Source organism: Aspergillus steynii (genome assembly GCF_002849105.1).
Source record: "Aspergillus steynii IBT 23096 chromosome Unknown P170scaffold_5, whole genome shotgun sequence".
NCBI classification, from domain to species: Eukaryota; Fungi; Ascomycota; class Eurotiomycetes; order Eurotiales; family Aspergillaceae; genus Aspergillus; species Aspergillus steynii.
In genome coordinates, this window is record NW_020194402.1 from 1,388,237 (window position 1) to 1,403,131 (window position 14,895).

Below are 14,895 nucleotides of genomic sequence, written 5' to 3' on the forward strand. Positions count from 1 at the left end.
TTCGGCCGCCGGGGCGTCCTACTCATTCCTCGCTCGACCACTAACCACACCACCGCTGCCACTAACTGCCATTCGTGTCATGCCGGATGGCCGTCTCCATCGCAGACAGTTCCTGTAGCCCGAACCGGTCCGTGGGATTGTTGCTGGACCCGGATCACACTGAACCACCGCGTCCCAAACAGAGCATGTGGCATCGCTTGGGCCTGCGCAGATGGCTGGGCCGTGATGATCGCGATTTTTCCTCCCAGCCGCCTGCCGGCTCTGCCCCTTCGCCCAACAGCCAGCAACCATCGTCGCGACGACGCAATCCTCACAATCCTCACAATCCTCCCAGCCCTCACGCCACCTCCGTTGCTTCCAGCAATCCCTCCAACGCCAATCCCCCTCCTCCTCCTCCGCCTCCCCCCAAACCGCACGATACGCTCACCCGTCGACTGTCGCGCAAGGTGGGAGTCGGACTGCCTCGAGCCACCACCTTCAAGAGGCAGAACTCCGAGCGTCGAGACAATCTAGCGCCCCTCAATCCCGAGCCCCGTCGTGCTGTGTCCGCCGACCGCCGGCGCCCGCTTAGTTCCCACTCTCATCAGAGGAGCAGGTCCCGGTCTCCACAGCCCGCCGTGGACCCCAGATTATCCGCTCCCGAGGTGGCCTGGCGTGGCGACCACGCGGACGAGACCACGGTTGAGGAACTCCCCGAGACGAATGAGGACCCCGATCTCCGTTCGGAATGGAACCCTTGCCCCGACGTGACGGATGTTCCCGAAGAGCCACCCGACGAGATCATCGAGATGGAGCTGGAGAAGCGGTGGATTCTGAACCTGAGCATGCACTTCCGCGACCGCTCCGAGCGTGAAAAATTCTTCGTCACCTACGCCGAAGCCCCCAACCGATGGCGCCGCGTCACCATCTCCTGCGACTACCGCGGCGCCCCTCCCGATTCCCTCGAGCAGGACTTGAAGGAATTGCGCTACCAGCGGGACAAATGTGCCCGCATCTACGAGTCCATCCGCGAGTCGCTGCCCGAGATCCAGTTCTACGACACCGTCACCAACCTGAAGCTGGAGACCCGCGACGGCCGACTCCACGTGCACGTCACCGAGGACGTCAACGAGATCATCCCCTACCCGCCGGCCTCGTGTATCGGCCACTTACCGGAGGCTCGACGCGTGCCCGAGCAGCGGCTGCATTTCGACGCGCATCTGTCCGGCTTTGTCTACAACGTGCGCCTGGATGGCAGGTCGTTCATCAAGAAGGAGATTCCCGGTCCGGACACGGTGGACGAATTCCTCTACGAGATTAACGCGCTTCACGCATTGCAGGGCACCCCGAACGTCGTGCAGGTGGAAGGAGTCGTGGTCGACGAATACGAAGAGGTGGTCAAGGGCTTGCTCATCAGTTTCGCCGAGAAAGGGGCTCTGGTCGATATTTTGTACGAAAACCGCGGCTTGATCGCATGGGAACGACGCGAGCGCTGGGCCAGGCAGATCGTACAAGGCCTGTGTGAGATTCACGAGGCCGGTTACGTCCAGGGCGACTTCACGTTGTCGAACATCGTGGTGGACGGCAACGACGACGCCAAAATTATCGACATCAACCGCCGGGGGTGTCCGGTGGGATGGGAGCCCCCGGAGATTGCCGCGAAGATCGAAAGCAACCAGCGCATCTCGATGTACATCGGGGTCAAGACGGATATCTTTCAATTAGGCATGACCTTGTGGGCTTTGGCAATGGAGGAGGACGAACCCGAGCGCCAGCCCCGACCCTTGGTCCTGGACGAGGACCGACTCATCCCCGATTACTACCGACGACTGGTGTCCATCTGTTTGAGCCCGACGCCCCGTCATCGCCTCTCGGCCAAGGAACTTTTGAACTTCTTTCCCCGCGACTCAGGGATGAGCATCGACCCGCCGGCTCCCATGATGCAGCCCCGACATATGGGAGTTGGCTTCGGGCTGCACAACGGTGCTTTCCCGTGGTACAACCCTCGCGCCATGACGACTCCTTCGGCGTTCTTGCAGCCCCGACCGGCCCCCAACGACTCCATGGAGCCCCGAGCACTTTCAGGCGGTGGATATGGATACACCCCGCAAACCGACGAAGATGTCCATGCACTCAGGCCCCTGGCCCCCGAGGATTACCACTACCGGTCCGGTGATGCGGAACGGCGGGACAGCGCGGTTGAACCGATAGACGTGAGAGGCGCAGAGAGCCAAGTCGATAACAAGGAGGGCTTGATGAATGTCATTGGCATCGATGGAGACGAACGATCGTCCTCCTCTCTTGAGTCCACCCGGTTAACACGATTCGTCGACTCGGCTCCCCCCCTCACAGACTACGAGGACGGCCCAAGACTTCCAGATCTTGTTTCGGACGATAATGACATCGACCTTGATGTCCAAATGAATTCGCTCTACCGCAGACCCTCCGTGGATCAATCGGCAGACCTTTTACCATTCCCTGTCGACCCTTTGTCTCAAGAACTGGCCGGCGTTGGCAGCCACCCGACATGCTCCCTGGGACCCGGTTCAACGAATCAATTGAAATGCGACGAGTCGCCGCCTTTGTCGTCTGCGGCAACCCATTCGACCGATCCATACTCTGCGTCTGGACCAGACTTCAGCCATGCATTGATTCGGGACCAAGACTGGGCGGGCCCATCGCGTTCAGTATCTTCCCTGTTGCATTCGATGCTCCCGATCAACCCTGCCTTTAGTAAATCGGAGCAAAAATTGCTGGAAACTCATGCGGATCGATTCTCCCCATTGACCGTCCGATCTGCCTTGGGATACTCTCGACAAATACTCCAAGAACATACCTCGAACCTCAGCGACTCGCATCTCCCGATCAACCCAGCCTTCACCGCATCCGTATGACCATGTGCCCCCGACCGATCTTACGATAGGATCTTACGACAGCAGCCAAAATTTCAACCAAACCAAAAGCAATTTGCCCTTGACTCAAACAATCGTCGCGTTGTCTTTTCACCATGATTCTTGTTCTTTTTTCCAGGTCCTCTCAAATAGGGGCCCGATCTGCGCGATACCCTTTGACAATTTCTGCGCTGTACAGGTACCTTTGACGTTGCTTCACAGTTTGCGAAAACGAGCATCCGCGCGAGTAACGGCGAAACTGGAGTTAAATTGTGACTCTCGGACTTTTCTCTTTTCGTTTTTTTTTTTTTTCTTCTACTTTTGACTTTGACTTTAAAAGAAACATGGGTTCAAACCCACCCCTCCTCACTTGAGGATTGAACTGCAATTTGAGCAATCGAAGCAAACGATCGAGTTGCCATGCTATATTGTTGAGATCTCAACGCTATAAAGATTGATTTGCTCTGCCTAAACTTTGACGACTTACGAATTGGATGGATATTTCTATTTTGCTTTGTTCTTGTGCGTGTTTGGAATTTTGTTTAGTCTGATTGGTTGGTTTTATTCATGTATATTGGATTCATGTCGATAATATTTTCTTCATAGCTTAGCTGTATTAATTGGATATATCATTGATTGTATGATTTTTGGGCATTATCTGCATTGTGTCTTCTTTTTATGTGCTGATTCTTGGACTCTTGTCATCTGGTATCACCATGTTCTTTATCTTCTACATCCAATCCACGTTCACTCTAACCTGACCTAATTCGCCAAAAACTCCTCGAAACTCCTCTGCCACACCTGCGCTTCCTTCCCAAGCCTCAATCCAATCAACACGATCTTGCACTGCGTCTTCTTATTCTCCTCGTCGTCGCTCGCGGCAATCAGACCGGCGTCCTGGATCTCGAAGATCGCGCGCACGGCTTGGATGATCCGATGCGTTTCGTCGTTTAGGACGAGGATGCCTTTTAGACGGTGGATGTCGAAATCCGTTGGATGAGGGGACGATGACGATGCAGTCCCCGAGACCGAGGACGAGGGGAGAGTAGAGTCCCAGAGGATTGACTGGAGCCAGGCGTCGACTTTGGGGACTTGAGCGGGCGAGATGGGGGGCGTGGTGATGGCGATTGTTGAGATGGCCTTTGCAGTTAGTTCCATGGTTTAGGAATTGATATAGCCCATGGCTTGCAAGAAAGAAAGACTCACCGGATCAATATGACTATGTCCCTTCTCCCCGAAATCCAACCTCGCCAGGTGGTCGTATGCATGCAGATCCAGCACCACGCCCTCGATCTGCGGCGTCTTGCTATGATCCGTGACATGGATCTTCGCGACGGCGTTAATGCCCAGAATTCGCTCCGTCACGGCGTCCAGCTCCTCCTGCGTCACGAGATCCGCTTTGTTCAGGATAATCACGTCCGCATGTGAGATCTGCATGTGTGCCATGGAGAGCACCGGCCCGGTATGCTCGTGGTCGTGGTCGTGGTCGTGGTCATTTCCACCGTCGGGCTGCGCAGTCTGTCCCTCTTCATGACTCGACACTTTCTCTTCAGGCGCCGGCGCGTCCAACAATCGCAGGATATTCTTCGCGTCGACGAGCGTCACGATGCCGTCGAGGTAGATCGAGCTGCCGAGGTTATCGTCGACCCAGAACATGGGGGCCAGGTTCCCTGGGTCCGCGAGCCCCGTCGTCTCCAGCAGGATGTAGTCGAATGTGCCGCGGCGTTCCATTAGCGATTCGATGGCCATGACGCCGGAGTCTCTGTCTTTGATTAGGGCTGTGTGTTTGGGTGTGGGGGGACGGGTGGGGAGCGAATGTACTTCACAGAGCAGCAGATACATCCGTTTCCGACCTCCATCCACTCGGTGACTTCCTGGCCGTCCTGGTTGACGGTCAAGGGCTTTTCGATATCGGATGCTGTTGAGGCAGACACGGACAGTCAAGGTCTAGTTTAGTCGGGGATCATCTTGACTACTGCTAGCGATGACAGAAGAAGAAGAAACCTACAATCTCCGAATTCTACAGACCATTTAGCACAAGATCAGACGCCGTGACATTTCTATCGAGATGAAGATAAGATAAAACCAACCATTCATGATAACCGCGATCTTCTTGCCATGTTTCTCCGTCAGGATGTAATTCAGGAGTGTCGTTTTGCCGGCTCCCAGATATCCTTGACCCGAGCAGCGATATTAGCCTTGCCCCTTGTATTCGTTCCAACCATCACCCACTAATTCCAGAACTATACGTGCATCCCGCGATGTTGAAAACCTACCAGTTACAAGCGTGATCGGCACGCGGTCTTGCGCGGGGACATCCGATGACGTCGATGCGGTGTCGGGCTGGGGTCTTTCGGACTCCGGGAGCTCGGAGATGTCGATGAGCTCCGGGGGAGCGTCTTCGTCTAGGTCTATCATGTTGCAGGGGTTGCAGGAGAAGTGCGTGAGAGATAAACTGGGGAGAGAGAGGGAAGATGGCGATGAGGGGAACGAAAGTTGGTTTTCTGCTTGTCTTCTCCGGTTTCCTGTTCGGGTGGTGCCGCCTTGTTTGGTGTGGGGTATTGATTTAGAGTATAAGTGTTGATTGAATACTTGGTTACGGATACTATGGAGATACAGAGTACGGAGCAGATGACTGGGTCTATGCTATTGGCGCTGATCTGATGCATCATAATCTCCGGGCTGCTGTTCTCCGCACTGCAGGATCCCCCGCTCTTGTTAACTCGGCTCTCTGACCCGGTGGTGACCGGGCCGAGTGACTGTTCTATAAAACACCTGCATTGACCACGATTATCATACAGGTAGCATAGACCTAAATACTGTGCTGGGTTTGAATATGGAACACTCTGAAGATAGCCTGCCTCGTCTTCGACCTTTAGGTAAGTGATCGTATCGCTACACCCTCGCTCTATAGTAACTGACCAACCCAGGCCCCATAGAGCAGTACTCTGCCTTCCGCAGTCATCTAGGCATTTATCTCAATGTCTGCGTGACGGCCATCTACCAGAGGGAAGATGGCAGACCTCTGAAGCCAGTGTTGTATCGTGCCCTTGCTGCGATGATTGAAAAGCACCCGATCCTGTCCGCCGTTCCGGTGGATATCCCAACGAAACCTCGATTTGCTCGTTTAAGCCATATTGACCTTGACCAAGTCGTCACTTCTCGCGAGGTCCAAGGATGTGCGGAAGATAAAGCCATATTAGAACAGATGCTGCAGGACCAACATAACCTCCAGTTCTTGTACAGGCCAGGCGTCCCATTTTGGAGAATTTGTGTCCTGGAAGACCCGTCCGATCGTGCTCGCTTTGTTCTATGCTTCTGTTTTCATCATGCGCTGGCAGACACGAAGAGCGCTCTGGTTTTCCACGAGGACCTGGAGCACGAGCTATCCGCGGCAGGGGAAGGCGCTTTCACTACTCTCGTCGCGGCATCCCAGGCACCTCTACTGCCCAACATAGAGGCAATACATGAATTGCCGATCTCGCCGCAATACCTTGCCAGCCAGAAAGTTAGCAGCCACCCCCCGGAAAAATGGAGCGGGGCTCCGCAATGCCTGCCCGTCCGCACGAGGGTCTCTTCCATGTGGCTCGCCTCGGCGACATTAGCCGACCTGAAAAAACAATGCAGAGACCAGAAAACTACTATAACCGCACTGATGATGTCTCTGATTGCGAGGTCCTTTTTCGATGTCCTACCAGCAGAGTATACGAGAATCCAAGGGGATGCAGCGATGTCCTTGCGCTCCATCTTACCGTTGCCGATAACCAGTCGCTCGATGGGCTGCTACATCGCAACGTTCGACGAGCAGTACGCAAGGAATTCGGAATCAGTGTGGCAGGAGGCCAGAAGGACGAAGGAGACTATCGACCGGGCAGTTCGAGGACAGGGCGCTGATATGCCCCTGGGCTATCTCGGTCATGTTCCGGACATGGCTCAGTGGTTTCTCGACAAGATCGGAAAACCGCGAGCAGCTGGCTTCGAATTAAGTAATGTGGGGTTTCTGGAGAGCGACAGGGCCCAGAGCGGATACAGGATTCAAAGCTTGCTGTTTAGCCAGTGTGCCGGTGCCTGTTCACCCGCCGTCAAGGTCAGCGCGGCGACGGGGCGAGACGGCAGGATGGGGTTGGCGTTTTCCTGGCAGGAGGGAGTGGTGGCTGACACCACGGTTCTGGAGGTGATGCAGAGGCTGGAGAGAAAGGTGATGAACATAGTAGGACGTAGGAACTAAGAGTAAGTAGATCCATGGATGCGGAGTGACGTTACCCCAAAGCGGGCGACTAGGGCATAGGGCACCGCCGGTCATGAGCTAAAAGCCGCCGGCGCCGAGTCCAGCTCCGCTTTGCTCCAGCATCGGCGGCTCGTCTCTCCTTTATTATTGTTTTCATCTTCTCATCCCTTCTTCTTCACTCGTTTTTCTTTTCTTTTTGAGCTTTTGTTTATAGAACTCACCATGGCTGCTGCGGGAGTTTCTCATCCCAGCTCCCCGCGCCTCCCCAGTCCTCCCCCGTTCACCGAGGTGCAAATCGGCCCCAAGTCGCCTTCGGTCGGCGAGTCAATTGGGAAGGATGTAGAGCACTATCTGGGTGCATCGCAAGGTGCCGACGATGGCTCGACTCGGAGAATTCGTCCGGGGACCAAAGCGGTGGATATGGCAGTGGGCCCTCCGTTGATCCCCCTCTCGCAGGTCAGTTGTAAACAAACAATAAAAGTCCGACTGCGCATCGTCAGTTGCTGATCTGGTCTCTTTTTCCTCCCGCGCAGCTTGATTCCCCTTTCCAACTCCAGGAACACCTGAAGGCGCTCTACAACCATTACACCCGACCCGAGGGAACCGATACCGTCGTTCCGATCAACCGGGATGTTGCGATCCAGCTTGCCGAACCCCCCGAGGGCATCGACCGGTCGCTTTGGCTGTACGAGCTCTGCCGCTTCCTGACCATGAAGGTCAACAACCTGATCATCGCCTTCTTCGCCGAGAACCCTCCCTGCTCCTCTCAGACCTGCCCGGAGATGCGAGCGTCCGAGTGGCAATACCTCTGCGCCGTCCACGATCCGCCCAAGTCCTGCTGCGCCATCGACTACTGCTGCCACACCCTCGACTGGGCGACGACCATTCTCACGTCGCCGAAATATTTCCCTAGCCGGTTGACGTTGGGGTCGGAGGCGGCCGGCGGACCGCAAGCCAGCATGAGACATCTCACCAATATCTTCCGCCGGCTCTACCGCATCTTTGCGCACGCGTGGTTCCAGCATCGGGAGGTGTTCTGGCAGGTCGAGGGCAACGACGGGCTTTACATCTTCTTCAAGACCGTCTGTGACATGTACAGCCTGATCCCGGAAGACAACTACACGGTCCCTGCCGAAGCCGAGGGGGTTGATTCGCACCAGCCGGCCGAGCAGCCCGACGGGCGTCGATTGACCATTCTGCGAAAGGATAGCGGCGGATCCTCGAGCACCTCGCTGGAGGCTATGGAGCCGTCCTCCATCAGCACGGGCGCAACCACCCGACGTCACAAGAATAGCCCGTCGACGAGCTCGCGGGTTACTACGATCAGCGAAAGCGCCGAAGACGACGAGCAGCACCCGAAAGAGTCCCCGCAGGCGGCGACCGAGTCTGCTCAGAAGGAGCCGAAGCAACCCGAGCCGGAACAGCAAGAGCCAGAGGAGAAACTAGAGCCGGAGCCGGAGCCCGAGAAGTCAGAGCCCGAGCCTGAGGCCCCTGTGCAACAGGAGGCCAACGAAGAACAGCCTGGACCTAGTGACGAAACGTCCGTCGATGCCGATGGGTCCCAAGTTACTGTTGCCGAGGTCCCGGCGGACGAAGACGCCCCCAAGAAATCCGAAGAAACGCCAGAGAGCCAGGAACAGGAAACGGCCGAGCCTATTCCCGAGGAACCGAAGCCAGAGGAGGACAAGGACGCGGCCGCTGCTCCTGTCGAAAACGCCAATCCCGAGCCAGAGTCGGAGCCCGAAAAGCCAACGCCGGAGGAGACCAAAACCGAGGCCTCGGCCAAAGAGGCCTGAGCCGTAATCAACGTTGACAGCCATTCTTCTTTTCGCTTCTGATGTCAAATGATGTGCCTGTACTATGCTTTTAATAATCATGCCTGCTTTGCATTCCTGATGTTGATTTGATGACGTTGTTGGACTTGGACGAGGAAAGGGTACTGATATGTAATATATGATTTGCGTCCCGACTGCAGTGATTAATGATACCCATACCTTCTAATGGTCTTGAGCAGTAATTCCGGCGTAGTTGATTGCTGTATGGAGTAGGAGTCTCTAGCTCTGCCTGGCAGTGGAGACCTGTAAATCCGCCCGACCTCCGCGGAAGAGCTCCGCCCGCCTTGAAGACTGCACTCAACCTCTCCAACTCACTCACAACATACAATACTACATGTCCTCCAATTCCTCACTACCCGAATCCACCACCATGTCCGCCGCATTGAAAGGCGCCCCGATCCACTTCGGCCCCTTCCTCGTAACCTCCCAAGTGCGTCCCCTCCCATCCATTCTACACCACACTAGCTAACAAATTGAAAACCACCAGGTCTTCCACCAAACCCCCCTCACCATCGCCCTCGTGAACCTCAAACCCATTCTCCCCGGCCACGTGCTTGTGTCCCCACGCCGCGTCGTCCCCCGCGTCGCGGACCTCACGCCCTCCGAGACCAGCGACCTCTTCCAGACGGTGCGGCGCGTCGGCCGCATGATCGAGCGCGTCTACGGCGGCAGCAGTCTGAACATCGCAGTCCAGGACGGGGTCGATGCGGGACAGAGCGTGCCGCATGTCCATGCGCATGTGATTCCGCGTAAACGCGCCGATCTGGATCATTTGGGGGGGACGGATGCGGTGTATGGGTTGTTGGATGGGGAGGAGGGGGATGTTGGTGCTGAACTTTCTAGACAGAAGGAGAGGGAGAGGGAGGGGAGGAGAGGAGGGGAGAGGTTTCCGGCGGTGGATAATGAGGAGAGGAGGCCGAGGAGTATGAAGGAGATGGAGGAGGAGGCGAGGATGTTGGAGGGCGAGATGGAGAGGGAGGCGCTGGATTGAGTTGGTTCTTTACATACCTAGATTAGACACAGGAGTAGGGAGATAGATTCGGAGGTGTATGACTACATGATAACGATACTTGCACATAATTGATTGACTCTATAACTCGAACTGTCAACCCACCCAACGCATCGGGATCTCGATGGTATCTAATCTCTAGAATGGCCACCCAACGCCGTAGTATGAAACAATGGTGAACGAAAACACCCGCAAAATCAAACGTCAACGCCATCAACACATGGGTCTCATGCAAACATTGTATGCGCCAGAACACCGTCTATGCAGAGGCCTGTCCATCTTTCTCCGCCTTGCTCTTCCAGAGCGCCTCTCGTTCCTGCAACACCGTGGCCGCCCATTCCTTAATCTCCGGCAGCTGGACCCGGCCCGCGACGTGGCAGAACTCCGACAGATCCAGACCGTGGGTGCGCTCGTACTCCACCATCTGCAGCAGGAGCTCCATCTTGTCGATATCGTGCACGTACTTGGCCTCCAGCGTGACGTTGTCCTCGTATTCCTGGAACACGCTCAGGACATCCTGCCCCGTCAACATGCCACCGGGCACCCCGCCTAGCAGGTTCTTGGAGATGTAGTTCATCACGTCGGCCTCGCGACGGGCCTTCTCGGACTTGTCCACCTTGTCGACGGGCGTGATGTCGCCGACCAGCGACTCCGCCATGTCGTGGATCAGGGCCATCTTCATGCAGTGCGGCAGGTTGAGCTGGGTGGCCAGCGCCGGCGGCGCCATCATGGTCATGATGGACATGCGATACATGTGGTCGGAGATGGATTCGCCGGAGTTGATACCGAAGCGGCGCCAGCCTTCGCGCTTGGTGGTCTTCAGGCGTTCGAGCAGGTGGAAGAAGGGAATGGGAGAGGCGGAGTTCTCCTCTGGGGGGTGGGGGAGGGTGGACAGCACTAGATTGGGGTTTTAATCAGTACATTTGTACTCTTTGCTCGTCTCAGGGAAAACCCCTCAGGAGGGTCTTACCGGACTGAGTGGTCCATAGAGGGTTGGAGGGGTTTTCGGAGCCCATTATGGCGGTGGAGAAGTTGAAGTGACGGTCGAAAGAGCCTGGAGAGACAGAAAGAAGAGGACGAGGATGCCCAATGGACGAACGACAGACAGAGGAGAGGAGAGGGACGAGAGAGAAGAAGGAAAGAAGGAAAGAAAACCGACGCAGCGATGGATTTCTGCGGGGGAAAAGATAGCAGCCCCAAAGCGGGAGGCGGTGAGGCCGATCGCCGCCTTTGTTCGGGCCTGATCGACACCTGATTGGGAAGGCTGTTGTTCTTGTTGGTCGACCGTCGCCATGCGCTGCTCTTCTTCCTGCGTGGCCGTTTGACTCCTGTTGAGGTCGTCTGGGTTCATCTCCATGCCAATCCAGCTCATATACACTGATATCTACCGGTAGGCATCGCTCCTCCTGCACTCCACCGCAGCGGATACTCACTCGGAGATAGATCAGGGTCCACCGACAATGCAGTCGTCCAGAGCTCCCCCCAGACCCAAGGCGTTGAATTGGACCCCCCAATCGCATCTGGCTGTCTTTGTTCGCAACATCCAGCTCCTGCAGCTTGACCAACGCGATGATTGGCCCGGGATCACCGTTCGCTCCTTATCGCCCACATCGCAAACCCAACAACGCCAGCGCATCAAGGCCGTGGAATGGGCTCTCTACCAGCTGGTGACGATCTGGGACTTGGAAACCGCCCGAGATGTATGCTACATGGTTACGGATCTTCGTGTATGAATTGTCGGAACTGACCGCCACGCCAGAAACTCCGTCCCTTCTTCCCGCCGCTGGAACCTCTCCAGTCGGTCAACCTGCGCGCTGCGCTGTTCCGCGTGCTGTCCGAGCTGAAGAAGAATGGCGAACTAGGCCGGGAGACGATCTTGCGGAAATCGATGCTGGATGACTGCAAAGGGGAGAAATTTGACGAGATCCTGGCGGTGTTCTCGACGACTGTCCTGCGCAAGGCCGTGGCCGAGTCATCGGATAATGGCCTGCGGAACCCTGCCATGAAGATGTCGACGGCCTCCGGGCTGTCTCGTCAGGAGTACCAGCAGATGTTGCCTCTCATCATTGCGCATCGTGCGTCTCTGAGATCGATGGGGGACCGTCGCAGCCGTGTCCAGAGCACTCATGAGAAATTCTCCGAGCTGCTGGACCGGAAGAAGGGTCAGCTAGACTCTCGAGCCGAAGAAGGACCGCCGATGCTCGCAGACAAGCAGATCGACTTTTACGGGACAGCGCGAGAGCTCAAGACCAACTGGCTCGGTAGTGAAGAATGGGCTGACACACTGCTCCATGGCGGCGCTCGCAGCAGCAATGATGCGTTTTTGGAGCTTCCGTTCGGCACCGCATGGGCCAGAGCTAACGAGTCCACCGTGGAGGATCTCAGCACGAGCGCCACCCCGGATCTGCTGCTTGACTTGGAGTCTCGTATCTCGCTGCAACGGGCGCGTCTTAACCGATGGCGTCAATACGGGAGTTCCATCCAGAAACACGAGCGCATTAATTCTACCAATACGTCGAAGGGGACCTCGCTAGCGTTTCGGGACCACCAGCCACTTACTGTCGCCAGTATCTCCAAAGCTGTCCGGCAGCCCGTGGAGCGTGTCTCTCTCAAAGCGGAGGATCGGTCCCTTCTCTTCTCCATGACCGAAGCCCTGGCCCGGATCAACGGGACATCTGGACGCACAGGTCAGTTGCGTGGACCCAGCGCCGGAACAAGCGCTCATTCTTCTGCCGAAGGTGACCTAGCGGAAAAGACATCGTCTTCACTGCCGTCGCGAGACCCGACACCTCCAGAGAAGCCTGCCTCGTCCACGGCAACTCACCCTCGCCTTGAGGAAGACCCAATTCCTCCTGCATCACCCACTGTCCAAGTCTCGCCCTCACCATCGCCTTCGCCGTCGCCCCCTATCGACACAGACCCAGACCCAGAATCCCAACCGCCCATCCACAAAGTCACCCTCGTCGAACGCACCCGCAAATCCATGTCCCTCCTCCCTCCACCATCCGCCAAACCCCCTCGACCTCGCGAGAGCCTGCGCTCTCGACACTCGCGCATGTCCTTCCCCGTCAACCAGTTCGAAACGCCGCAGAAGCAAGCCGCCCGCTTCCCGGACATCAGCCGCGCCTCTACTCCCCAGGACGACCTCTTCAAGGAAGAAGCGGACTACGCGAGCGTGTTCAAGTCAAGGCCGCGGGTGGCGCATAGCCCTATTAATTCTCCCGTGGTGCATTTTGCCCCGATTGACGATTTCGATCTAGTGGATGATGGGGAGGAAGATGATTATGAGGAAGATTTGGAGGAGATGGGAATTGAGTCACCTTCGTTTAGGCGGCGGTAGGAACGCCCGTATAAGGACTGCATTGACCACGCAAATCAAGAAGTCGATGATTTTCAACCTGTATAGTAATCAGCCACCCGCTTCTCCTTGAACCTGAAGGCAAAAGAGACGTCGCCGTTGGATTACTTCTTGCCTTGCTCTTCTTGTACCGGGGAGCAAGTGTGATTCGGATATTTTGGAATAATAGCTTTTCTTTAAGGATTAAGCACTTCTATTTTAATTTTCCCCTATGTTGAGGGAACAATATTACTACTAGTAAAAGAAGTATGGTATAATAAGTGGACGAACCTCTACGCAATTCTTTCTCTACACGTCCCATTCTTGGAATCCTTTGAAATGCCCGCCTCGTTCTCAAAGGGCCTACGTAGGGCGTCGACGAGATCTTCTAACAACCGCAATACACTAGAGAGGTGTCATATAGATGAAATGGAAGAAGTTTGGGTAGCTTAGGAGGAGAAAGGGAAATACAGCCATGTGACCCAGAGACGAGTTCCAATTCAATTCCATTTGGATGACGATTTAGTTCAAGATACATGAGGAATGTATTCCGCAAGGAGCTCTCCGTCAACGCATAAAGTGAAAACAGAAAAAGATTTCATAGCTGCTAAAAGCAAAGTTTGTCCCAGCTGCTATGCATCAAGACGGAACAGAAGGTTCTTCGGGATCTTTCATCAAAGCAGGAATCTGCAAAGGGTCATCATCACAACGAACTAAAGAAGCCATCAACTTGGTGTTTGTCTTTGTTTTCTGGTTGACATAGAATCACTTCGTTGTCAATTGCGCTATTGGTCGCAATAAGGCGATGTAGTCCATTTGCTTTCCTGTTCTTTAATCTAGCTTCTGAAAGACTTCAAGAATGAGTCGTTCATCACTGTCTACCTTTGAATCCATCCCCCAGAATAGCCGTTCCTGTTCCAATTTGGTTGGTTAAGCAGCTCCTCGATTCTATCTTCCAGATTACCTGGATATCCATTGCTGGTAAGTAATGAATCCATATTTCATAGTCCGGAACCCTGAAACTTGCCTTGATATTGGAACCGAACCGAAATGCCACCCACCAAAGATCCCTAGGTGTATCATTGAAACATACATAGAAACAAATGCCAACTATCGTAAACACGGAAGGGTCAAGAAAGAGAATTATCCTAATGAAGGAGACACAGTCGAATACCCCGTAACTTGATAGAGACTCTTTCTATCCGGCGCTGTACAGGTTTATACTCTACTAGAAAATGCACATACACGTGTGGCCTGATTACGGTATACGTAAAGCATGACCCATCATTATTGATAATATATTCTCGTTCAGGCCTGGAATCAATCTGTGTAAGTTAAGACAGAACAGAACAGAACACAGCTGCACGGTACCAGGTTGCACCGTGACAACCGTGATCCACTACTGGATAGATCTTTAGACTCGCTGGTGACCCCGTTTCATGGGCTTCAGAGCTTCAAACAACGGGCAGACCTTCTACGTGTGAAGCTGAGTATGCCGCTATCAGCTGTTGGCCATAAAGAGCTGAAGATAACCAGTGTGGTTGCATTTCTCGTCTCTGGCAACGTACGACTCATGATTATTTATACGGATTACCAACCGGTTATGAAGCTAGCCC

The 14,895-nt window shown here is 55.0% G+C and overlaps 7 protein-coding genes across 7 annotated transcripts; 5 read left to right on the top strand and 2 right to left on the bottom strand.

Annotated features, from left to right (window-relative positions):
* Nucleotides 1–86: 86 nt before the first annotated feature.
* P170DRAFT_447752 (uncharacterized protein) lies at nt 87–2,873 on the top strand (the record flags this gene model as incomplete). Its single annotated transcript, XM_024850913.1, has 2 exons — nt 87–2,151; nt 2,359–2,873. 2 exons carry the CDS (start codon nt 87–89, stop codon nt 2,871–2,873), a joined length of 2,580 nt encoding a protein of 859 aa, XP_024703209.1.
* Nucleotides 2,874–3,632: 759 nt separating this feature from the next.
* On the bottom strand, nt 3,633–5,288 carry P170DRAFT_476561 (CobW family GTP-binding protein; the record flags this gene model as incomplete). The annotated part of the gene is made up of 6 exons (XM_024853356.1): nt 3,633–4,010; nt 4,077–4,632; nt 4,692–4,788; nt 4,879–4,890; nt 4,961–5,044; nt 5,147–5,288. 6 exons carry the CDS (start codon nt 5,286–5,288, stop codon nt 3,633–3,635), a joined length of 1,269 nt encoding a protein of 422 aa, XP_024703210.1.
* A 418-nt stretch (nt 5,289–5,706) lies between these two features.
* P170DRAFT_476562 (uncharacterized protein) lies at nt 5,707–7,098 on the top strand (the record flags this gene model as incomplete). The annotated part of the gene is made up of 2 exons (XM_024853357.1): nt 5,707–5,749; nt 5,801–7,098. 2 exons carry the CDS (start codon nt 5,707–5,709, stop codon nt 7,096–7,098), a joined length of 1,341 nt encoding a protein of 446 aa, XP_024703211.1.
* A 222-nt stretch (nt 7,099–7,320) lies between these two features.
* Nucleotides 7,321–8,894, top strand: P170DRAFT_359407 (Mob1 family protein; the record flags this gene model as incomplete). Its single annotated transcript, XM_024844354.1, has 3 exons — nt 7,321–7,554; nt 7,632–8,566; nt 8,630–8,894. The coding sequence occupies 3 exons, from the start codon at nt 7,321–7,323 to the stop codon at nt 8,892–8,894; spliced, it is 1,434 nt and encodes a 477-aa protein (XP_024703212.1).
* Nucleotides 8,895–9,229: 335 nt separating this feature from the next.
* P170DRAFT_385918 (HIT family protein) lies at nt 9,230–9,831 on the top strand (the record flags this gene model as incomplete). The annotated part of the gene is made up of 2 exons (XM_024845751.1): nt 9,230–9,363; nt 9,421–9,831. Coding segments are annotated over exons 1-2 (507 nt in total), but the record flags the coding sequence as incomplete, so codon positions are not given.
* A 184-nt stretch (nt 9,832–10,015) lies between these two features.
* Nucleotides 10,016–11,061, bottom strand: P170DRAFT_510621 (HD domain-containing protein). The gene is made up of 2 exons (XM_024854796.1): nt 10,913–11,061; nt 10,016–10,839 (listed from the first exon to the last, which is right to left on the bottom strand). Exons 1-2 carry the CDS (start codon nt 10,956–10,958, stop codon nt 10,202–10,204), a joined length of 684 nt encoding a protein of 227 aa, XP_024703214.1. The 5' UTR covers nt 10,959–11,061; the 3' UTR covers nt 10,016–10,201.
* A 171-nt stretch (nt 11,062–11,232) lies between these two features.
* On the top strand, nt 11,233–13,478 carry P170DRAFT_465430 (uncharacterized protein). The gene is made up of 3 exons (XM_024852327.1): nt 11,233–11,332; nt 11,386–11,642; nt 11,702–13,478. Exons 2-3 carry the CDS (start codon nt 11,403–11,405, stop codon nt 13,280–13,282), a joined length of 1,821 nt encoding a protein of 606 aa, XP_024703215.1. The 5' UTR covers nt 11,233–11,332; nt 11,386–11,402; the 3' UTR covers nt 13,283–13,478.
* The last annotated feature ends 1,417 nt before the right edge of the window (nt 13,479–14,895 follow it).